General features: G+C 42.8%; 1 protein-coding gene across 3 annotated transcripts in view; it reads right to left on the reverse strand.

The window, feature by feature from the left end:
• Window positions 1–24,135, reverse strand: part of Srgap2 (SLIT-ROBO Rho GTPase activating protein 2) — a 239,592-nt gene that overhangs the window by 30,406 nt on the left and 185,051 nt on the right. For all 3 annotated transcript variants that reach the window (XM_048357034.1, XM_048357033.1, XM_048357035.1), the window contains exons 9-14: window positions 23,413–23,514; window positions 22,203–22,400; window positions 12,740–12,824; window positions 9,653–9,680; window positions 7,557–7,581; window positions 1,351–1,411 (exon numbers count right to left, since the gene is read on the reverse strand). In XM_048357034.1, the coding sequence (XP_048212991.1) occupies window positions 1,351–1,411; window positions 7,557–7,581; window positions 9,653–9,680; window positions 12,740–12,824; window positions 22,203–22,400; window positions 23,413–23,514 (499 nt within the window). The remainder of the gene's footprint in view (window positions 1–1,350; window positions 1,412–7,556; window positions 7,582–9,652; window positions 9,681–12,739; window positions 12,825–22,202; window positions 22,401–23,412; window positions 23,515–24,135) is intronic.

Raw genomic sequence — 24,135 nt, forward strand, 5'->3', positions numbered from 1 at the left:
CCAGAAGTTGGTTTTTATTCATATACAATAAAGCTACACACACACACACACACACACACACACGTGAATGAATGACTATGGATGAATAGGAATTCAAACCTTTTTCTTAGGCAGAAATAATTCTTCTTTTGAACTCAGTTTGGACTTACCTTTGCCGACTGCTTGTACATTAATCACTACTATCTTGTGAATTTTTTCCTTCTGCTATTCTGTTACCACCACTTATCTCTTTGTATTTAATGTATCACTTGCTTACTTTCTCCCAAGTGCATCATAACACTACTTAAAAGACAAGAACGGTGGGTTAAATCCTGTTTTTGCTTTCCTACTTGGCAGTGCGTGGTGCTCAACACTGATCAGGGGCTAGATACACATTTGCTCCATGTTCAGTAGAGGGACAGTGTTCTTCCCTCAAGTGAACAGAGATAACATTTAAAAATCACAGCTGATGGAGAGTGAGATAAGTAGTAAGAATGCTAAAATAATTACTGTTCCAAAAATGAACCCAAGCAGTGTCCCCTGTTTACAGAGCAAGAGAGTAAATGACTGCCTTGGAATTTCGACAGCAATAGTTTACATTCCTTCTTAGCTCCAGGACCATCATCCTGCCCCTCTCTTAATGCCAAGCAAGACATTAACTAAAACAACTTCTGATGCTCAGTTTCTAGACATCCTCATATCTGTGCTTTGTAATAAACACTCTAACCTTGGAAAATCAATTCCCTGGCAATTATCTCCATCCCTAAATTCTGTCCAAGCCGACCAGTAGCTGGTAAGGAAGGGAGTTATTAGTTTTGCTCTGTCCAGGCAGAAGTATTAGTGTGATTTGCCTAAGACTGAGAAAGAGCCAACAGACTCTGCAGATTCCCAAAGTCTGAACACAACTTTAGAATCGGTTAATAACTGACTTTTAGGAGACATTGTAGCCAGTGAAACCAAACCAGAACAAAATCTGACTACTATAAGAGACCAGGGAAACATTAGAAATGGAGTTGTTTCTAACCATTCTGGTACAGAAAGCCAAGGGGACTGTGTCATGGGAGATACCTATGCATGCCAATGGCTGTGACTAATGGTGAAGCTACTGCCATCAAGTATTACGCCCATATTTTCTCAGATAGCAACTGGGACTTAAGACTTTGAGCTAGAAAAAGGCATATGGTTAGCAACTGTGAAGTTTTGGGTCAAAATGTTATCATTCAGCATCTAGGTGTGGTCATACTGAGCTAGCACACAGTACTTGGAGAATGTCAGGATGGGAAGGCAATCTCTATTCTTGCTCTATGAACAATTCCTGGAAGTCCTTCCCAACCTTTGCACAAATATAGGCAAGGCTGAAATTTTGCTTACCGTGTCTGCTGATAAACCGGATGCAGCTTTCTACCACCAAAGGAATTGTCTGGCTAGAGTCCTGAAAAGCCAAAGAGAAACGCTCTATCAGAATGGTGAAACCAGGATAGCCTAGGTCAGAGAAAGTGAGCCAGGCCATGTGGAACTCGTCTTAGCTGGGGAGTAGGTGGTCCAGAGTGGTTTCTGGCTTCTCTGTGCCCTCCAACCGGGGCACAAAAACACAACCACTAACTGGGAATGCCACACAGATGCCTTTAAATCCAACATGTCTAACTTGGAGTAGGTCATCTTTTTTCTACCCTCTCCCATTCGCGACCATCCAATTATTCTGTCTGGACCTCCTAAATATTTCAAATCTATTCTCTTCTCTAGATGCATGCCACCATCCCAGCCCCACCCACCAATACCTCTATTCCCATCCTTTGCTGCCTCTAATCAAGGTATACTTATCAATGATGAATATACATCTCATCATTAAATTTCCAGAGAATTCTCTTTGCTCTCTTCCCGGCTGTACATGGCCAGGGTCCTGCAACTGCCTTCAGTGTTCCTTGGTCTGATCTTGCCCCCTTTTTTTTTCTCAGCCATAGCCACACTGCCCTTTCTGTTCCTTGCATGTGTGGCTCCTGCTGCTGACAGTCTCTCCTGAACCCTGACTGTGACTTCATGTGTGGATGCAGATGCATTAACTTCCATGACAACTACATCTTACGCTACACCAGGGCAGATTTGATTTCTAGTCCTGAGGACCCACTCTTGGCCTCTAACATAGTAGGTACTCAATTAATGTCAGTTGAACATCACAGAATGAACCAAAGGGAGTTTCAGAAGGAGAGTTTGTTTGATATAAAAGGAATAAAAGAAAAAGCAACTATTGGAAACAGTGGAGATAATCGGATAAGTAAAGCTACTGCCTTCCATGTCAATTTTTATTCTGCATTTTTCCCCAGAATAATCTTGCCCAAGTCATTTAACTTCTATGGACTTCAAGTTCATCACTCACAACCCGAGGAGGAGACTGGTGGTAAGGACAGTAATCTGTCCTTTTCTCATGTGGGTATTAGTGCTTACCATTTACAGAGTTGTTGAGCCATGCACTTAGGTAAATTGGTCCTCATAACAATCATATAGAGGGCTGGGAATATGGCCTAGTGGTAAAGTGCTCGCCTTGTATACATGAAGCCCTGGGCTCGATTCCTCAGCACCACATATATAGATAAAAGCCAGAAGTGGCGCTGTGGCTCAAGAGGTAGAGTGCTAGCCTTGAGCAAAAAGAAGCCAGGGACAGTACTCAGGCCCTGAGTCCAAGCCCCAGGACTGGCAACAAAAACAAAACAAATAAACAATCATATAGACTAGGTATTATTACTTTTATTCTTATTTGACAATAAGAAAATGAAGGCTTAGTGAAGTTAAATAGTCTCTATGATCACAGACCTAGAAAGTGGCAAGGCCAGGATTAAATGCTGCATCACCCTCCAAGGTTGAACACTTTATAACATTGTTTCCTAGGAGGTCACCAACCAATTATTACTAAAAACCAGGAGGGTTTTACAATGTAACACAATGTAACATGTACAATAACTGAGCTGTGTAGAAGAAAGACATCAATCTGAGGCCCTAGCTAGAAAGGGCTTCAGGTAGTCAGGACAGACACTGGACTCTCGAGTGGGGTGGGAGCACTAGCTCTGTCGGCCCATTTCATAGGTTGCCTTTGTCCCTCCTGGCTGTGAATTTCCAACTGTAGCCACAGGGTTTGTTGCCATCAGGGAGGCAGCTGGGTCTCATGAAGGACGAGACTGAGAGAAGAGCTGGCTTGGCCTTTAGTTCCCAAGCTTGCCAAGAACCAGGATGCTGCCAAAGGAGAACCATATATGCCAAGGTAGAGCTGGATGAGGAAGGTCTTGGTGACCCAATTGCTCAGCTTTGCGACCCCTGAACCATCTGCTTCCTCTAGCTCGCCAGCTACAGCAGTCAGGTCTGCCCTTTGCCTGCATCTTTGACCTCTGTCAGTCAAGCCAGGTGATCTTAGAAACAGAACCTTTACCCTGTCTTCTGTATTCTAGTGAAGAGTCTGGATTCTACTACTAAGAGGAAAAAAGCTTCCTTTTCTGGCTAGTCTTTTAATGTTTATAGACTGAAGTTAATATATGTTTCATTTATAAATAGTAGCAGTAGGGATAATGATGATAATAGCAATATGAGAGTTGGTAACATTTTGCTGGCCCCAGATTTATATAGAAAGGCTTGGCAGGAAAAGTTAGGAGGCTCATAGATTATTGGCTTCAAGAAGTTATGTGAATGCAGCAATTCTGTTGGGATGTGCAAAAAATAGACTACCAATAGCAAAACAAAACAGGCATTATTGGCAAGACACGAGATGTTGAAGAGATTAACCTGCACATCACCAAGAGTACCTTGGAACTAGCTCTGAGGAAGAGAACTGTGGTCGGCATGGGTGGGCCAGCGGTGACACGTCCTACTGCAGAAGAGCATTTGTTGTGTCCCATTGCTTCCATGAAGCCTAAACAAGTCTCCAGTATGAATAAATAAGAGATAAAGGCACAAAGGCTTTAGATGATCCTTCCTGCCATTCTTGCCATACTTCTTGTGATAGTTCTAAACTATAAGTGAATTCACTTCTCCAGATATGAAAGCCCCAACTTCATACAACAGAGCAATTTCTCCTCCTCCTCTTCTTCTTCCTCCTCCTCCTCCTCTTCCTCCTCCTCCTCCTCCTTCTTCTTCATCTGAGACCCAGATTCAAATTCAGTTTCTGATGCTTTCATTCATTGGTGCTCTACCACTTGGTTGGAGCTATGCCTCCAACCCCAACATAGTAATTTCTGTATGTTTTCATTCACAATATTTTTCCCTCTCCCCTTTCTTCCCCCAGTGGTAGAATGAAAGTCATTTCATTTTTTTTTTCTTGTAGTTTTGGTCATATAATCTTAAAGTTGGGAGGGGCCTTTAAGGACATGCTGGCTAAATTCCCCTACAATCTGGGTAAGGACGCTGACAGGAGAGAGAAAGTAGGTTTAGCTTGAAAGGATAGTAGAGGGGTCTTCCACTAACTTGCAGGAAAAAAAAAAAACAGTAAGGGAGATGGTCAGACTGTGTCTGGGTGTGTCTCCTTTGACAAAACTTGTTTTATTTTTATATTAACTGGGTACTAACATTTTTTATTTATTTTTAAAAATTGACCTTGGAGCTGGGAATATGGCCTAGTGGTAAGAGTGCTCACCTCGTATACATGAAGCCCTTGGTTCGATTCCCCAGCACCACATATATAGAAAATGGCCAGAAGTGGCGCTGTGGCTCAAGTGGCAGAGTGCTAGCCTTGAGCAAAAAGAAGCCAGGGACAGTGCTCAGGCTCTGAGTTCAAGCTCCAGGACTGCCCCCCCCCCCAAAAAAAATTTTGATCTTAACTGATAGGTGAAAACATAAAAATTGTATATATTAATGAGATATGATGTGAGGTTTATTTTGATGCATGTCTATATATTGTGTAATGTTCAAACTAGGTTAAATATACCTACCTCCTCGGTTATCATTTTTATTTGTGCTGAAAATATTAAAAGTCCTGTCTTGTAGTTTTTGGAAATGTATGATACATTACTGTTATCTGTGGTAGCACACAAGAACTTGCCCCTTGGCACTGGTTCAGCAACCTTTCCCCACTGGCATGACTTCTTGTGAATAAGAGTTAGGGTTTTTGTCAGGTATTGACTTCCATATTCTAATTTTTAATGTTTCTGCTTTCATCAAGTTTTGACAACTGCCTAGATGTGGGTAATGAGAAGAAAAAGAAGATGTCAAAGATAAGATTTGGGGCCTTAGAGACTATGAGGAATAGAGAACGGAAATAGAGAAGTTAGGGGAGTTGCTGAGGAAGTGGATAGGTGGCGCGGGGAGGAGACGACCAATCTTGAGAGTAGATGGCATTATCTTTACTTTTGAGCACAAAAGTCCAACCGGTCAATCATACCTACAGACTCAGGCAAGCAGGCCCACAGAAAGTAGGGGAGCTGGGGGAAGAAGAGACAGAGAAGACAGGGAAGAAGAGAACAGAGTGACATGGAGGGAAGTCAACAGAGGGCCAAGCCTTGGGGAAATGCCTAAGTCTACAGGAACAGAGAAAGTAAGACCAGGAAAGAAGATATGGAAGTGATGGACAGAGGAGAGACAAGGCTAGGCTTAAAGGAAGTAGAGAAGGTCTGGGAACAACATTCAAGGTGCCTTCTTAAGAAACATCTGGATGGCTTAACTGTCTCTGTTGGGTCAAAGTGACTAGAATTCATTAGGTAACTAGAAAAAAAAAGTCCAATACAACATATACAAACAAACAGCAATATCCCGGCTACTTATGTAAGATTACTCATCTTCCAAATTACTATTTTGCTCTCCCAATCGTCATAGAAAAACTGTAGCTGACCTATCATTAGGTATGAACTGCTGGAAAGAAACTGGGGTAACAGAACAAAATACATCTTCATTTGATTGGGACTTAGAATGTAGTTCGGAACTCTTATGCAGAGTATCAGGCAAACACATTTCGCCTGCAACTGCTTAGGTACAGCAGAATGCAAACCCGAGCGGTGCTGCTCCCCTCCAGTGGTAAGCCAACGAGGGGCACATACATCCCACCTGTCAAACTGTGGTCTCGAGCAGCCACTTCTGCAGTCAAAGCAGAAGCTGAAAACCCATCACACTTATTCTGCATCTCAAAGAAGGCGGCCCAGTTTTAGTTGAGGAACTAAAAGGAACAAACTTCAAGTTCTTCCTGTTCTTGGCATTAAAAGGAAAGTGGCTTGTTCAGTCTTTAAGACGTTCTAAATGCAATAAACTGCCCCCGGGAAGCATTCCATTCTTCTCTAATTTTAAGTGAAATTATGGGAGAAAGGGGAAGAAGAAAGAAACAGGAATAAGGAGAAGAGTTGTAATGATTTTTTGCATACTATATATTATACATGTAACATACATAATAAATATAAATCAATAAGTAGAATAAAATGAGATCTAGGGCTGGGGGTGTCACTTAAGTGGTAGGGTATCTTCCTAGCAAGTGTCAGTTTAAACCCCAGTTAACACCAAAATAAGAACCATAAAACATTTAATGAGTATTTAAAACAAACAATTAGAAAGAAAAAAAAAAGTGAGATCCAGTGTCAGGGTACAGTGGATAATGACAGCAAAGCTAAGACAAGGTAAGTTGTGGGATCTGGGTTCTCAGGTGGCTGCTCACCCAGCCAGAGCAGCTGGATTCCTACAAACAAATGCTGGGGGGGTGGGGGGCAAGGGGGAGGAGGGGATACATGATCTCCACATCTGATTATTGCCCTGTGGCTAGGGTCACTGTGAATTGCCCAGAATGAGTTTTTAAAGCCTGGACCAGTTTTCTCTTGAATAGATAGGAAAAGATTTCTGAGCTCTCTCTACTCCTTCTTTGCTAACTGCCTTCAGCAAAGCAGGAATGAGCTTAGGGAACACAACACCATTTCCGTATTTGCCATAAAGTATAATTAGGAAGTCAAATTTGCTACTGCAAAAAAAGAATAACTTCAATTTATTTTTTTTAAACAGGCACAAGTGCTGTTTAGGTTATTCATTGATGTGGATTATCTACACCACTGCTCCCTAAGATCCGTTCTAATAATATGGGTAATGAGAGCGGGCTGCCGGTGGCAGATTTTAATATAATGGTAAACATCATCTGCACATTTGAACGCCTCTTGCCTATCAGTCCCGGACCAGATTTATTTCTGCATTATTAGTATGTAGCAGGACCACATCTAGGGCAATTATGTTATCAGAAACAAACAAAATCTACAAATTTGAACAAGACTGTTTAGTTTAGAGGATCAGCTACTTGGAGTTCCTGATATTAGTGCATGTGAAAAGAAGAGGGAGGCTGCTGGGATATTCTGGAAAAAGATGCCATGGGGGATTCTGGCACAGTCTGCCCAGGTCAAGTCAAACCTGAAGTGTGCACAAATGACTACAGAAAAGAAGGAATCATAAAACCTGCAACCACCCTGATGAAAGTTCACTCAGTGAAGTCGCTACAACCTTAACCATACCACCACTATCGTCGGTACATAGAGGTGCCCGCCCTGTCTTCAGTGAAGTTGCATACACAGTGAGGATTTGCTAAGTTATCATGCCTGAAAAACTGAGCAAGAGCCAGGCTCTTGTTAGGTTCTTACCTGTTTCCTTACGGTTGAGCTACGTCTGTGATTATTCCCACGGAATTGGAGAGGATCAATTCAGTAACAGGGAGGAAAAAGTGAAAATTAAGACAGAATGAGATAAACAATCACTTTTAAATCCCAAAGTAAAGCTTTTAGTTATGAAAAATAAGCTAAGTGGTGACGAATGAAACAAGTAATATCATTGAGTTCAGTTTCTTTTTCTTCTCCAGTATGAGGGATGGAACTCAGGGTTCTATACTTGTGAGGCAGGTCTTCTACCACTTGAACCATGGCTCCAGCCTGATAATTTACTAACACGCAATAAAGTTTTTCTCGTCACAGAAGCACAGAGATCCCTGCTTTTAATATCTACCACATCCAAAATTCAAATAGGAGGGAAATGGTTCAATCTCTAGTAAAAGAGATTTTGGCTTAGACCAGGAAATTCACCAGTGGATATAGTGCTTGCTTTCTCTTGGATTTCCTCAGAGAAAATAAAGGGAGTTATTTTTCTGGTCAGGGCATCCAACTGGAAAGATCCTCAAGGATCCTCTGCCAATGTTTTTCAATCTGTGTTTAGCCTCAGAAGCCTTTTTTTCCAAAGGGAATCTGACCCAGAACTGCGATACCCAAAGGAGGAAGGAAGGTAGCAATACTCTTTCTTTTTTCTTTCCCTCATGAAGACAGAGCCAAGGCCTGCCTGGCTGCTGAGCCTTACTCTGCCTCTGCTGCCAGCCTGTTCTCGAAGAATCTCTTTGAAACCCTTGAGCTTCTCGGATCTAATGTAAGAGAAGGAAACTTAGGTTCCAAGAGGGGAGAAGAATGGCTCCAAGGCCACATATGGGTGAAAAAACCCCAGCACTAAGGAAGTCAACTCAGCTCTTTTCAGTCTTTTCCAGACACGGCAGAGCCTCAGGTGAACTTAGACTATATCTCTAGGAGGCATACCCCACAGAATTCCATTTTCTACTTCTTTCAAGTCCTAAAACTGGTATATTAATAATGAGAACTTTGCTGTAATCCATAATAGCAAAAGGATGAAAGCCAAATGAAGCTATCTCTAAATAATGAGCCTATAATAGTAAATGGCCTCATGATTATTGTGTGTTGGCAGCTACCAAGGGTTGATATAATGGGCTAACACAGGGTCTCTGAGGAGTCCTGCCCGTGAAAGCTTTCTCCAGTTAAATCAGCACATTTTTAGGCATCTGACTGTTGGCTGAATAAATGCCTTGTTTTCTGCCAGCTCACAAGTTTCCTCATAGCAGTACCATGACTGGGAGGGAAAACATTTGGCTGGGATAGGAGGAGGGGATGGTAGGGAAAGTTTGGGAGAGCTGCATACTTCTACACCAGGAAAGGACTTCTACCAATGCTATTTGGCAAGTCAATGCAATGTAATATTGCATTGTCCACCAACAGTCACTAATTAGAGGCTGTCATCTTTTCCATGCGTACAAACATCTCAGATCAAATACCATCTCTGGATCTTTCGCTCCTGAATTTCCTTGCAATGGAGTGGCTCTTGGGAGTGTCAAGGAGGACGTCCACACATGGTAGCTCCCTTGATTTTGTTCTGCCCAGCCCTTCCCGTAAGTGACAGCAAATCCCAGTGCCATTTGGGACCAGATGGAGATGATTAAGTGAAGGGAAGGCAGTAACCTTGCTCAAAGCCACTTCTTTGCAAAGTCATTCAATGTCTTTTAATTTTTCCCTTGGTGGTACGGGAATTTGAACTCAGGCCCTTCTACTTGAGCCACACCCCTAGATCTTTTGCTTTAACTATTTTTCAGGTAGGGTCTCAAGACTTTTTTTCCCCCTAGGATGGCCTAGGATCAAGATCCTCCTACCTATGCCCCCTACTTAGCTAGTTGCGGGGGTGGGGGGGGTGGGGAGGGGAAGAGGTCGAAAACGTCTTGCACAAGTTGTCGTGAACTGCAACCCTCCTGACCTCCATCTCTGAAGTACATGGGATTACAGGTATGAGCCAGTGCACCCAGCCCTCATTCAGTGTCTTTACAATGCAATAGCTTGGCTCTTTCCCAGCTGGGATTACAGACCTCAGCAGCCTCCCCATATTCCTTTGCAGGACTCTTCCAGGCCATACCTACCTGGCCAGACTGCAATCCGTCCGCTGACCTGTGGAAAGACAAAGGCAAAAAGCATATATTGAAGCAGAAGGGGTAAAAGAAGGAGATCTACTCCTTAGAAATGATTATTCACCTTGTCCATTGCCCTAAAGAGCCCCTAGCAGGAAAGTGCAGAGCACCCAAAACCTCTTTGTGGGTAAGAACTTTCTGCTTCTGGCTGTTAGACCAGGGATGCTCATACTCCAAAACCTGTAGTTTGTCTCCCCAAGGAGAAAAATAGGGCTGGATGTGGAGGAACAGTAACAAGACAGATCACACCTTAGAAGACAAATTTGGGAAAGATTTCCCAGAGATGAAGTAGTTTCTTACTTATGTGCTCTGTGTGTGTGTGCGCGCGCACGCGCGCGCATTGTTTGGGGAGGTGTGTGGAGAGACACAGAGAAGTTTGCCTGTTCCTGAGTAGGTAAAGGAACAACTGCTTGCACACACAGAGTCAGAAGGGGAAGAGAAAGAGTTGTCTGAAGAGAGTGGAGAGAAATCAATCCTGTCCATGTTTGAGTTGTAAATTAATATTAAATCTCCCATGAGGCTAGACAGGGGTGGCCAGGTGGAGTTGAGACTTACTGCTGATGCTGCCAGCCACTCACGGGTTGCAAGCAAACAGTGGTTCAGAACATTTTCATGGGCTATAAGCTAGTTTTGTTTTTTCCTTCCAGTTTCTTTTTTATATTATTATTTACTTCATTGTTGTTATAGAGGTGATGTACAGAAGGACTACTAATGAGTACATTTCCTTTTGTACAGTGTCTTCCCTCCCTTATTCTATACCTAGCTTCCAAGAATGAAATGGAAAGGGTCGGGTGCTAGTGGCTCATGTCTGTAATCCTAGCTACTCAGGAGGCTGAGATCTGAGATCTCAGTTCAAAGCCAGCGCAGTCAGGAAAGCCCATGAGAGACTTATTTCTAACTATAAAAAAAGTGGAAGTGGAGCTATGGTTCAAGGGGTAGAGCACTAGCCTTCAGCACAGTGCCCAGGCCCTGAGTTCAAGTCCTAGACCAGCACCACACACACAAAAAAGGAAAGAAGTGGAAAGCCTTAAAGTTCATAGCAAGTATTCCTATGTTTGTACAAGACCTAGATACCTATATGCACAGGCCATGATGTAAGACATGTTGCTTTCTTTGTTTCATGGTTAATGTAGTTTGATGGGCAAACCCTAGCAGTCATGAAGTGGGAGGAGAGATCAGCTCTCACATCTCTCACTCATGCTCCTAGAAAGACAACTCCAAGGGCTGGAGGAGGGCAGGCTTTTTCTTGCCCTTGAAAGCTTGTTAATTGTTGATTACAGCTCAGTTCATCTTGAGAAACACCATCCCCCACCCCTAACAGCATCTTCTTACTCAGCTTTCATCTGCAAAAATATTATTCTGAGCCATTATTTTCAACATCTGTCCCATTTCCATTCTGGAATATTCATACACATCAATTATCCCTCTGTGGCAAGAACAAGGGGCTCTTGCATTATGGTGACAAATACATACAGAAGGCAGGAACATGATGATTTGCACACAGGAAGATTTACAGTGTTTTTTTTTTTTCTGTATTGCTTGAATTTGTCATCTTTAGATTAGGGCAATTAGCAGAACTAATGAATGGTCAGTCTTCACCTCTCTGAAGGGATACATTTGGTGTGTACATGCATGTTAGCAGTCTCTCTCCCCCCCCCCCCCCACTTCAAGGTCCTACTCTTTGTCTAAACTGATGGGTTATGCTTAGATTGTCTTGCAAAAAAGAAATCACAGCTATAACTTGCTTCCAATAGTTCTGGGCTTCCTCTGTTCTAATTCCCTACAGAGCATTCTGATAACTCAAGAGTAAAGATTTTCCCTAAGCTAAGTTTGGCTTGCAATGCCTGGGCCTGTCTAGTCTGAGTCCCTTGGGTGGTAGAGAGCAAAGACCCCAGGGGTTACATAAAAGGCTTTCTCAACATGAAGGAGAACACCTTAAACAATCACAACACCACTGACAGAAGAGAAGAATTAATAATCTGGGGGAACTGTTTTCCGTTTCCAGGGCAGGAAGAAGAAAGGACAAGAAGGGTATTTAGGAGGCTCTGATATGAAAAGCAGGGTTCCAGTTCCTGTGCTGGTGAGCAAGGCAGCTTCCACTTCCCTACACTCTCCAGTTGGTCTGATGAGTACTTAAGAATTCATTAAAAATATTAGACCTCTGTGTAAGTGCAGGCTCACATGTCACTGATGTGACCACAGGTTCCCTGTGGCCTCTCTGTTTGTCTTCCTTCCGTCTGTAAGTGAGATTAGTGGGCAGGGAGGAGGGGCAGGACATTCAGAGGCATCCCCAACCTGGGAATCCCATTAATCACAGGATGCTGAGAGCAAGGCAGGAGACCTGGGCAGAGTGCCAGACAACCCCGGGAAAGCGTCTCTTTCAACCTTCGCCTTCTGTTTGACGGCTGGCCAAAGAGAGAAAGTCCAGAGTGCCAGTTCAGTTCTCTTGTCTTGCTACTTTCCAGGGTCTGGTTAAGATCATCATCCGAGATGATCATGGATTCAGCACAGCCACAGAAGAGAAGGCTGCCGCTTAAACAGAATAGAGACCCTTCCACCAAGTAGAAGGAAATTCTGGAAGCTGTAGAAGATCGTGGCCTGTCCATCATTCCTGTTCTGAGGATCCTGTTCCTCCTCACAACAGCCCGGTGTCTCCTCTCTAGCTCCCTTCCTGCCTTCTCCCTCCAGCCTCAGTCCTGCCACAGGGGAGCTAGGAATTTTAACAGTAACTGGAGAGACAACAACCTTACAGCCTTTTCATCCCAGTTGTGGCAGGGAAGGTGAAGGAGGGGCTGGGTGGGGAGCAGGCAGGCTCCATTTAAACAAATAGATGATGCACATTAATGCTTCATTAAGCATTGCCCTTTCCCCATTACTCAAGCAGTCATTCAGGGCACGTGCTTCTACATTAAACAGGCTAGGAAGAGAAAAGCATTCATAGAACCAGATCGGGACCACATGACTGAGGACAGGGCGCATGCTCAGCAAGAAGCTCAGCCAGGTTTCCCCCAGCTGCCAGAACAGCATTCCCGCACTCACTTTCTCCCAGCGTTTTCTGCAGCAGGTCATGCTTGGCTTGTAACTTGGTGATGAGGTTCCTGCCCTCTAGGTACTCCTTCATTTTCTGTAAGGGAGGAGGAGAGTGGGGAATTAGATTCCTGAGGGGGTGGGGAGGGGGGAAGAAATCACAGACACTCAGCCAATTTTCTTTTTCAGGAGATGTCTGGTTTCTGATCCATTAAAAAAAAAAGTCTTTTTGAGCTTTGGTATAGGGGCAGCTGCAGATTTTCCTGGTGGATGAGTATCCTGCTCTGTTTCTCTAGGAGCTTCATGTGGCTAGTTCAGAGGAACTATCTCCTAAATCAAGTCCCTGAGTGGTCTCTTTCAGTTCCACTGACGAACCGGAACTGCAGAGTGGCTGGACAGCCTCCTGGAGTGCCAGTTTTCTTGATGTGAAGATGGGCGCGCCTGCTTTGTGGCACCTCACTGACCTCCAGCCTGCCCCTCACAGAGCATTCCATCACCCAGGCACAGAGGCTCAGTTCCGCCCTTGGCCTCAGTTCCAAGTGAAGCCGGAAGAGCTGGACTCTCTTGGGCCTCCTCCTGTACTCTGCATGAAGTCCTTATGAAAAGTATGGGATTTCTGAACGCTTGGAGGGAGTGGCTGTCACCTGCTATGTGCACACAACGCACAACAGTTCCAAACACAAGATGAGGCTTTGGAATTTCACCTGCTCTAACAGCCGGAATGTGGCTGTGCTTTAGATGTGATCACTCATTTAAACCTTGTCTGCTCAATGAGAGACTGCATTTTACTGGACAAATCATCAAATTTTCACAACAACCCAAGGAACTACTATTATCATTACCCAATATTATGGATGAGGTTACTGAAGTTTAGGGAGACTAAGTTGCTTAAATAGTGAGTGAGGAGTAAGTGTCCAAACACACACAGTTTGACACCTAGTATGCTCTGAACCTTTATGATAAAATGTTCCAGCCACAATGGAGCAGGGAAGACAAGCAGAACCAAATTTCATAGTATCCATTCTTTTTGTATGTACAGGAACTTAGAAGATTTTAGAGCACATCAGTACAGATATTGTTGTGGTCATTCCATACATCATTTCCTTATCGAGATGATCATAGGTAAGGGGTAATGTCTATAGATTATTGTTGCATTAGTAAGTGATAGTGCCAAGGGAGGGGAAGGAGAGATGTTTATAGATTATTAATAGTTGCATTAGTAAGTGACAGAGCCAGGTGGGGAGATAGAAACCCCAAGGTCTTGGGACTATTTTTTTTTATGAGTCTCTCAATATGTCTCTATATGTAGCCCAGATGTAATCTTTGTGTCAGACACCAGGGTGGTGAGATTACAGGTGAGTACCAATATATCTAGCTATTACCTTGGCACCTGTATGACGCTTCTATTTTCAGGGGGGAGGGGCAATGCCTCATGCTTGCTGTGCAAATGAGCTACAACTTGAACCACACTCCAGACCCCTCACAACCATTCTTGTATATTTTCATCTGCCTTGCTCGTCTCCTGATGCAACAGTTCATTTGCCCATGTTTAATTCCAGAGTGGAATGGAAGGGTTTTCCCAAGTATGACCCACAAATCACTAGAGAGATATGGGGTCATTTAGGTGGAAGGTGTATAAAACATTTACAATTTTAGTAGTTTGAAATTAAGATGGAAAGAACAAGAATGGGAGGAACACAGATTTAGGCCAGCACAGACAGTAGTTCTTGAGATGTCTTCTCTCTATGCATGGGTACTGTGGTACATGCCTGGCATCCTAAACTACAGCCTAGACAGAAAACTATCTCGAAGGAGAAAAGCTGGACATGGTGGTACATGCCTATCATCCCAGCAATGACAGGAAGCCTAAAATAGATGGACAGGGGTCCAGACATGTGCTGGGGCAGAAAGCAAGACATTAACTCCAAAACAACCAATAAAAAATGGGGCTGAGGGGCTGGGAATATGGCCTAGTAGCAAGAGTGCTTGCCTCCTATACATGAGGCCCTGGGTTTGATTCCCCAGCACCACATATACAGAAAACGGCCAGAAGTGGCACTGTGGCTCAAGTGGCAGAGTGCTAGCTTTGAGCAAAAAGAAGCCAGGGACAGTGCTCAGGCCCTGAGTCCAAGCCCCAGGACTGGCAAAAAAAAAAAAAAAAAAAAAAAAAAAAATGGGGCTGAGGATGTGGCTTTAGTGATATCAAGCTTGCTTAGTGAGCATGAGGCCTTGAGTTCAAAACCCAGTGCCATCAAAATAAAAAACTGAAGGGGGAAAAAGGTACAAAAAAATTAGCTATTTTCATTCTATCACTTTTCTGCATAGGATAAACTTTTTAACTAAGGGCTTGTCATGGTGCCCCCATTTAATAATAAATAAAGACTTGCTCATCTGGCCCTGTGTATAACTTGCAAATCTCTATGTCCATGGCAGTACTTTCCATACTTCTGTCACGGAGGGCTTATTCCCCATTGTCTTCCTCTCTTTCCCTATGATCAGAGACCTGGGTCATTCCTTCTTCTCCCCATCTCTTATGCGCAGTACCTCAACCCGGCAGATATTACACAATCAATAATAAGTGCAAGAAGAATGAATAAAGAAATAAGCAGCTTCTCTTTCCTCTCTGTAGAACTGCCCTTAGCAGTTACAATCAGCCCCTAATGTGTTCCTACACTATATGAAATATAAAACAAAGCAGAAACAAATGCTATCCTAAATAATTCCTACTGCCTTATTCAAGACCTGTTCCCTGGGCTCCTTTATGCTTTTGCACGAGAACATCTGCATGGAAATAGGCTCTCGTGTCACCTTCCCCTTTCCATCTGCTCCAGCTGCTAGCTCACCTGCTGTCAAGTCTTCCCTCGGTGATATCCTAATCCCCAACTAGTGACTAATTGTGGACTTGGAATAGTACTTTGGGACCCAGAGGTGAAAAGCTTTTAGGAAACATCCATTGCTAATAGTCATAACCCTCAAAGACTTCTCTTTGGAAGAGAAATCCCAAGAGACTCCAGAGTTTCCTAATGAGGAAAATTTACCAAGAGGCTGTAGCCCTCAAAACACAACTCAACTGCTCAGAATACAGCAAAATTCTAAAAGGAAATGGTGCAAATTCCTTCCTTGCTCATGTTTCTACTTGTGATTCTCCGAATCATTTTTTTTCTCATTCCTGTTCACAGCTCACTAGCTAACTCTGGCTGTCACTTGGTGAACCATTCAAATAAATAACAATCTGATAAAGAGCTATGATGGATTACCTTTTCAGGTTCTATTAAATCCTGAAAGATCAAAACTGTGTCAGGGTGTGACCTGCATTCCCATGTAGGCATGGAAACCACAGCTGGGCATTTGCATCTAGGTTAGCCAAGTATGGGAAGGTAAAAATATCCCTGAGTTGAGTCTGCAGGCATGTTCTCCATCTCTACCCCACCCAGAAGTCTGCACTCCTCTGGAGATAAATAACCTTGCCTTTATCCTCTCCTGTGAGCTAGACGGGTTCAGTTGCTGCTGAGCACAGAAGAAGGAGCTGGACAACTGAAGGCAAGGGACAAAGAGGTGGCTTCTTATGATTTCTGGAGCCTAAAAGGCTGGGCAAAAAGCTGTTGATTTGCAAAACTTTCTTGGGCAATGAGGGTTATTGTTGTGTGTGTGTGTGTGTGTGTGTGTGTGTGTGTGTGTGTGTGTGTGTTGGTTCTGGGGCTTGAACGCAGGACCTAGATACAGTCTCTTTTTGTGCTCAAGGCTCTAGCATTTGAGTTACAGCTTCACTTCAATAGTGTGTGTGTGTGTGTGTGTGTGTGTGTGTGTGTGTGTGTGTGGTTAACTATAGATAAAAGTCTCATGAACTTTCCTGTTAGGGCTAGTTTCAAACCCCAATCCTTGGATTTCAACCTCTTGAGTAGCTAGAATTACAGATGTGAGCCACTGGCACCTGACCCTTTTCCTTATTCCAAATACTTGTTACTACTAGGTAACTACATTTTGTTCATTCTACATCCTCAACTCTGACAGCAATTACCTGAGGATTTCACTTTACCCAGACATGCCATTTTGCCACAATAAATCCAGTTCCTAATAGTCTGTCTGATCAGTGCTTCCCAGGTTAACTTTTACCTTCAATAATATCAAAATTTCTACAAAAAAATTAAAAAGGGAGTCAATGAGTCTATTAGGTACTTCAGTTTTATTTCTTTGCATTATGAAATTTCAATTCCATTTTTATGATCTCACTAATTTATTTCAATAGTTTCTAAGTGGTACTGTCAGCAATGAGGCTGATTTATTAAGAAGTATTAACATAGTAATTTTTCTTTCTGAGTCTCCTTCTCCCTGATGATTAGGTTATAGTAAAATGAAAAGGCTTGGGGTATTCTAGTTCTACTGCTTACTAATTCCTCTAACTCCAGAAAAATGGGAATACTATCTTTTCTATAAGGTTGCTGAGGTCAAAACAGGAAGCCCAAGAGGACTGTGATTGGTGCAGGGGTAGGCATAGACAAGAAAGTAGACCTTATACCTGAACCACCTGCTCAGTCAACTGAAAAAAGTCCCTTCCTAAGCTTCTCTGCTTTGTGCAAAAACCCAAGAAAGCTAAATCAAAGCAGAAGGTTTCAGGATTTCAAAAAGTTGTTTTATTTGTTTATAAAAAACAAGGGGCACAAGAATACTTTCCATTTTTTAAAAAAGATTTCTTCCCTTCACATATACTCATCATAGGGGTGTAAATCATAGAGCTTTGGGTATGCATTAGACTTAATCTGTGTGAACCCCAGGCTGTTACTACCCACTGCAGCAAGGGGGTGGGGTGGAGGAGGCGTGAGCTAGGCCCAGCCAGCCCTACGTACAGAGACACACAGATGTCATTATTGTGCCTGCTTTCCCACCATCGAGGCATGCTGACATTTCCCCTCCTCCTTGTCAATTTTTAAAGCAGGAAACAGCTGTTAGACAGAATACATAATAGAGTAAACTTTAAATGGAGCACATCTCCCCAGTTTAATTAGTAGAGCACTCAGTCATTTGTACCTGCAAGCCTACAAAATAGCAAGATTAAAAAAGCCAAGTCTCAGACACACTCTCAAATTTAGTGGTTTGGACACATTGCTTCAAAGAAGGCACTGGCTTTCCCCCCATTACCTTACTCAGACCTGTCTCTAAGAATTCAGGCAATCTGGCTTTGTTATTTTACGGGCTCACAGTCCTTAGTCCTCCCCACCCCCACCTTGCCCTCCATACAAAACCCCCTTACTCTAAGGCTCCCTTCTCCAAAGAAATACTTAGGAGAAACACCAGCCTCTTGGGATTTGATAACTCTTGGCTAAACATTGCTGTTCATGAGAAATAATGATGATACATGCACACAGCAGAATTCTATCCAGCCACTGAAAAAGGAGGCAGATCTTTTTAGATTAACATAAAAATAATATCCAGAGCATATTAAATGATAAAAGCAAAGTGAAGAACAGTGTGAGTGACATGGTTTTGGTCCTTCTGTTTTATGTTAGTAGATTTCTAATGTAATTTATTGCACTGAGAGAATATTTGCTTATTAATTAGTGGTTGAAAGAATATTTGCTTATTAATTAGTGGTTGCCTATGCAGAGAATACCTCTGGAAGGACACAGAAGAAATTGGTTTCAAACAATGGCAGAAAGGAGAAATCGGGGCCAAGAACAAGGCAACCTTTACTTTTTCCTGTACAGCTTTCTAAAATCTTTGCATCTTTTTTTCTTTTTTTTTGGGCAGTCCTGGGCCTTGGACTCAGGGCCTGAGCACTGTCCCTGGCTTCTTTTTGCTCAAGGCTAGCACTCTGCCACTTGAGCCACAGCGCCACTTCTGGCCATTTTCTGTATATGTGGTGCTGGGGAATCGAACCCAGAGCCTCATGTATAAGAGGCAGGCACTCTTGCCACTAGGCCATATCCCCAGTCCTAAAATCTTTGCATCTTTTAAAAATGTACATTTAACAATCGCAATATAAAAGGCAACAAGAAAAGGAGATATTACTGGATGATGTTACAGAAGATGAGTGACAGTCAAAGCCAAGGATAGTAGGCTGAATCTCCTCACTATGGTAAACAAGGAGGGAAAACAGCTCACTATTCCCGAGTCTTTCTCTTTAGCTCTACTTCAACAGTGCATAGAGGAAAAGCCTAGTACCTGGGACCAGACAGCTACTGTTGAAGACTGTGACCAAGCTACCCATCCTCTGCATTAAAAAAAAAAACAAACTTTCAAATGAGAAGACTGGGTTACACAATTTTTGTTGTTGTTGTTGTTGTTGTTGTTAGTCATAGTGCTTAAACTCAGGGCCTGGGTGTTGTCCCTGAACTTTTTCTGCTCAAGGCTAGTGCTCTACCACTTTGGGTTGCAGAACCACTTCTGGTTTTCTTGTGGCTAATTGGAAATAAGAGTCACATAGACTTTCCTGCCTTGTCTGGCTTTGAACTGTAATCCTCAGATCTCAGCCTCTTGAGTGTAGCTAGGATTATTACAGGCGTGAGCCACCAGCGCCGGCTGATTACACACAATTTTTGAAAATCACTTCAAATTTTAAAATTTCATGATAGTTTTTCTGAGATTCCAGGAATGGAGTTTTAGGACATGCTTCAGAGGTCCAACTCATGTCACCTGAGATTAATCTGATGACAGCCACAAGCAGTCAGAAAATGATCCCAACAGACCTCTTAATCACCAGAACAACTATCCAGGAGTGGAAGCTATAACAAGGAGCCTCTTCCCAATTCTTCCAAGAGAGAGCTTCCAAAATGTGCTGCTTGAATGCTTTTGAAGGACATAAAGAAACAAAGAGGGAACCATTTGTAGAAGCACCAGAGGGCTTTGTATGATTTGGCAAGCCTGGGCCTCATTTAACATGGGCTCCTTTTCTCAAATGCGCATTTCACCATCCAAAAAAAAAAAAAAGTTCTTTTATCATGAGATAAATTATCTGACACATTTCAGGCACCAGTCACAAAAATGATGAACTCTCTTGTAAATCTGTTACTGGACAAGCCCAGACAAAAACGATTCCTGTTAGTCAAGGAAATTTGCACACCATTTTGGTAAGTAGCAGCATGGCCACAAAAGACAGAGAATGTGTTATAGGATATTAGTGCATTCAGATACAAGGCCACAAAATGGTGGGCAGAATTAAAGAGGTCACCTGTTTGAACAGGGCCATTTCTGAATAGGTCTACTCTAAGTACAAACGTTATAGATTCATCTAAGCCAAAAAGTAATTCTGACAAAAAACATCTTAGGTACAGATTTTATGTCACAAACTTCTTAATTTAAGAAGTGCAAGTCTTCTGTAATGTCCTAAGATTAGGTCATTTATATCTTAGAAGCCCAGAGAGAGTAGCTGAATAACCCTGCTATTTATTAAAAGCCTCTAGAGCTGGGCACTGGTGGCTCACTACTCAGGAGGCTGAGATCTGAGGATCATGATTCGAAGCCAGCCTGGACAGGAATGTCCACGAGACTCTTATCTCCAATTAACTACCGGGAAACCAGAAGTGGCACTGTGGCTCAAAGTAGTAGAGCACTAGCCTGAGCAAAAGAGCTCAGTGACAGCATCCAGGCCCTAAGTCCAAGCCCCATGACAAAATAAATAAATAAAAAGCTTCTAGAGAATATTCAGCAAGCTTCTTAAATAATGTAGATAATGAGGGCTGGAGCAAAACAGCCTCCCTTGGAGTCAAGAGGCTCTATCCACATGTAAGCCAGGTTTTTGCACATGCTGGTCCTTACTTGAGGAATATAATTGTCCCCAATTCTCTACCCAGTTTATTTGTCCTTCAAGATCAAGCACAAAGTCACCTTGTGTGTGATGCTTTTCTAGTGCCCTTCATCCAGGTTGCTAATCATGCATCACAAACAATGGAATATTGCTTTCTAAATTTCAAAAAGCAATCTGCTGAAATTGTTTAAAAAATATAAACTATAAAGAAACTAAAAACGCTTATATGTGTATCTATATATGGAGAGGAAAAAAGACTGGAAGGTTATAGATATATTCTACCTAAACTATCATATCTCTATGTAGTACAATTACAGATGACTTTTATTTTCTTCCTTTTACTTCTAAGTTTTGTATAATGAGCATGTTTTTCTTTGTATAGCAGTTTTTTTTCCTGAAGTTATTTTAGAAGAGTAATATTCTTAAGTCACTCCTTTTCAAGTCTTCTCTGGGATTAAAAAAAAAAAAACCTCAAAGATTCTGAGCTTAACTAATTAAAAAACAGACGTAAGAAAAAAAATTTAAAAATAATTAGTGTTCTTAATGAAGAAAGGGCAATGTTCAAAGAAGAATTAAACAAATTGTTCCAGTTGGAGGAAAAATTCAATTTCACTGAAGGCAGACTGTGCTTCATGACAAAAAACAAGTTAATTTCTTTCATTCGGAATCAGTATGCATATTCACTGGCCATATTTCATCTCACATCTGCAGACTTCATTTTTCCTTTCTTGGTCATCAGAAAGTAGGAAATAAATTTTAGTCCAGGCAATAAATCCTATTTGGCAAGCTCAAAATAACTTAATTATTAAAAAGTAGCACCAAAGACCAGCTAGCAACCTTCCAAAGGGTTGTTAACACTATCTGAAAAAGAGTCCATCTGTCTAAAAGGAGGCTGGAGACACATGAACAATGAAAGACAGTATTTCGGAATTCTCTGAAAATTAACCATGCTACATATTTGAGTTCCTTTACACTTTAACAATAATTAAAAAATAATTTCCCAACAATAGGTAAGTTGAAGTGACTTTTAGACTTTTTAAGGGCTGGGTGCAGGGACTCACAACTACTTGAAAAGCAAGATCAGATAAATTTCAGTTCAAGGCCAGCCCTGGCAAAAAGTCAGTGTGATTCTCAACTCAACAAATAAATTAGGTGTGGCAGTGAGCACTCATGATTCCAGCTAAACACAAGTTTTGAAGTTATTAAGTAGAAGGACTTTGGTCACAGGCTGGCTCTGAGAAAAACATTTAAGACCCTGATTGAAAAGTAATTAAAGCCTTATAAAAAGGGGATGAGGCATGGTTCAAGTAGTAGAATACCTGCCTTGCAAGTATAAGGCCTTGGGTACAAATCCCAATACTACCCCTTCCCCGGGGAGGGGGGGGCAGGGGGAATATGTTAGCCAAGATATTTGAATATAGTTCCTGAGAACGAAGAGACAAAGTCTCTTCTATTTTGATGCTCTGTAGCTCAGAGCACCAGCTAGCTAAAAATTACTTTTGAAAGTTACCGTCTTGGTAATATATCAGGGAGTAGTCATTCTTTCACTTGGGATCCCTGCCTGGCATATACAGAGTGCACGTTGTCGTGTGAAGTGCAGAGTTGTCTCCAAGTATGCTCTGATTTTCATCTAGGCTATTCAAAGCCTGCCTTTCAGACACCTGACAAAGACTCTTGAGTTCTGAATCTCCCTGAGTGCCTCAGTGCCTGCTGATGCTGCTTAAGTTCCCTTACCGTGAAATAAAACTGCTCTGTCTCTTGCTGGTTGGCTCTCCTCTTAGCAATGCTGGGCTTGCTCATGAAAGTTTCAGAGACGGTTGACTTGACAGATTCCATGGAATTGCTGTACTGGAAGCAGTCAGACACATCAAAATCCTCAACAGTTACAATGTCCTGGATGGTCTGTAGGGTGGCCTCCATTGTCTTCTTTACCTGTAAAGTCAAGACCAACATAATGCACGGGGGGCAGACAGGCTGCAAAATAACAGGTGATGAAGGAGCCTGGAGTAATATGAAAGGCAGTGGGGGCTGGGGAAAGATGGAGGATGCCAGCAGAGGGTACAGCTCTACCTCTTAACCCAACATGGCTGAGTGATAAGTGCACATGGGCTCCGCTTTAGCATGCTTTCCTCTCCAGTGGGAATATAACAACCACTACCCACTTTGTGCTAGGTACTCAACTTGGTTCTTTTACTTAATGGTTGCTTTAAAACTTTAATAATAGCTCTTTACCATAATGGATGTGCTAAGGAAAAGAGAATAAAACAAATCCAAACCAACCCTATCCAACAACATGTAATGGGCATAGTCTTGTAATGCCTCAGGTTCTGTTTCATGACTTTCAATGAGTCAATCAATGAATTTGCTCCCTTAAGGGATATCTAAGTAGCCCATCTCCAGTTCTTTCTGGTATTCCTGTTAAAATAAGACTGAGATACAAGGGAAAAAGCCATGTGAGCTCAAGTAGAAAGCTGGGCCATCAAACTGTTCTTTTGAAGTAGTTATTGAAAGAAAATATGCTGGTCCCAGAAGAAAGTCATCCTTTCCTAAGAGGATGGAGATGTTTGAAGTGCCAAAGTCAAAGGACTCTGTTTGTTTGAAAATGCTGGAAAAAGCCAGGCACGAGGGGGTGGTTTCAGAGACACAATATCGTTCACACAGCTGCCAAGTGCCATTTTGATTAACTGTGTAGTTGGGGAAAAAAAGCATTTTGCAAAAGCTCAAAATAGAGCACAATCTTTGGCAATGCAGGAGCAACTTCCTGGAGTTCAAGGGCAGGATGTATCGGGGAAAGTCCAAGCCTACATTTGGCTAGGAAATGTTTGTGGCAGCCCGGACATTCTCGGCATGCTCCTTCCACCTGCTCCCAGAGAGGCAGCAGCCAGAAGCCAACAGCACCATGCAGAGAGACAGTGGCTCTGAGCCTCCTAGGTAGCAAACTCACCTCTTCATTCTCAATCTTCAGTGTGGATAAGCGAGACTGCAGTTGTTGGCATCTCTGCACCAGCTCACTCTGGACAGGCTGCTGGGCACAGAGCTGGGAAGCCTGCCAGAAGAAAGGAATACGAGGTGAGGAAGAGGACATGGCTCTTGGTGTTCCAGAGTTCCTGTTACTACCCACAAAACTGCTCATACTCAAAGTGCAAGACTTGCAGTTTCTATGTGGAAATAAAATCCTTAATCGACATGTATGAGGCTCTTCTAGGACCAAAGAGCACCTGAAAGGAATGGGAAGGGTATGTGTTTGGAAGCCATCTGCTGGGCAGGGCAGGCATGCGGCTCCAGGGAAGGTTGGACAAGTACCCCAGCAGAGCCAGCTCTAGGAACACAATGGCTTTGGCACAGCGAGGATTTCCTGCCCGAGGTCCAAGTGGCCACCTCCGCCTTCATGTAACAGAGTGAAAGTAGGAGAGAAGTGGGTCAGGAGGCTAACTTGCTGCTGTTGGCAGCCAGCATGTGTTTATAAATTTGGGCCATGCATGAGAGTTCTGACTCAATGAGAGCAAGCGTGAAGCCGGGAACGAGTTCACAAGCTATGCTAGAAGGCTCCAGAGGGCAAGGCATCTGGCAGAGCTATCGTTTTTTTACTCTAGATCTGTGTGGGAGAGGACCCTTTGTCCCCTGCCCTTCCCCAGGGATTACTATGATGAAAGGACAGCTGATCTCT

Source organism: Perognathus longimembris, chromosome 11 (genome assembly GCF_023159225.1).
Source record: "Perognathus longimembris pacificus isolate PPM17 chromosome 11, ASM2315922v1, whole genome shotgun sequence".
Lineage (NCBI taxonomy): Eukaryota > Metazoa > Chordata > Mammalia > Rodentia > Heteromyidae > Perognathus > Perognathus longimembris.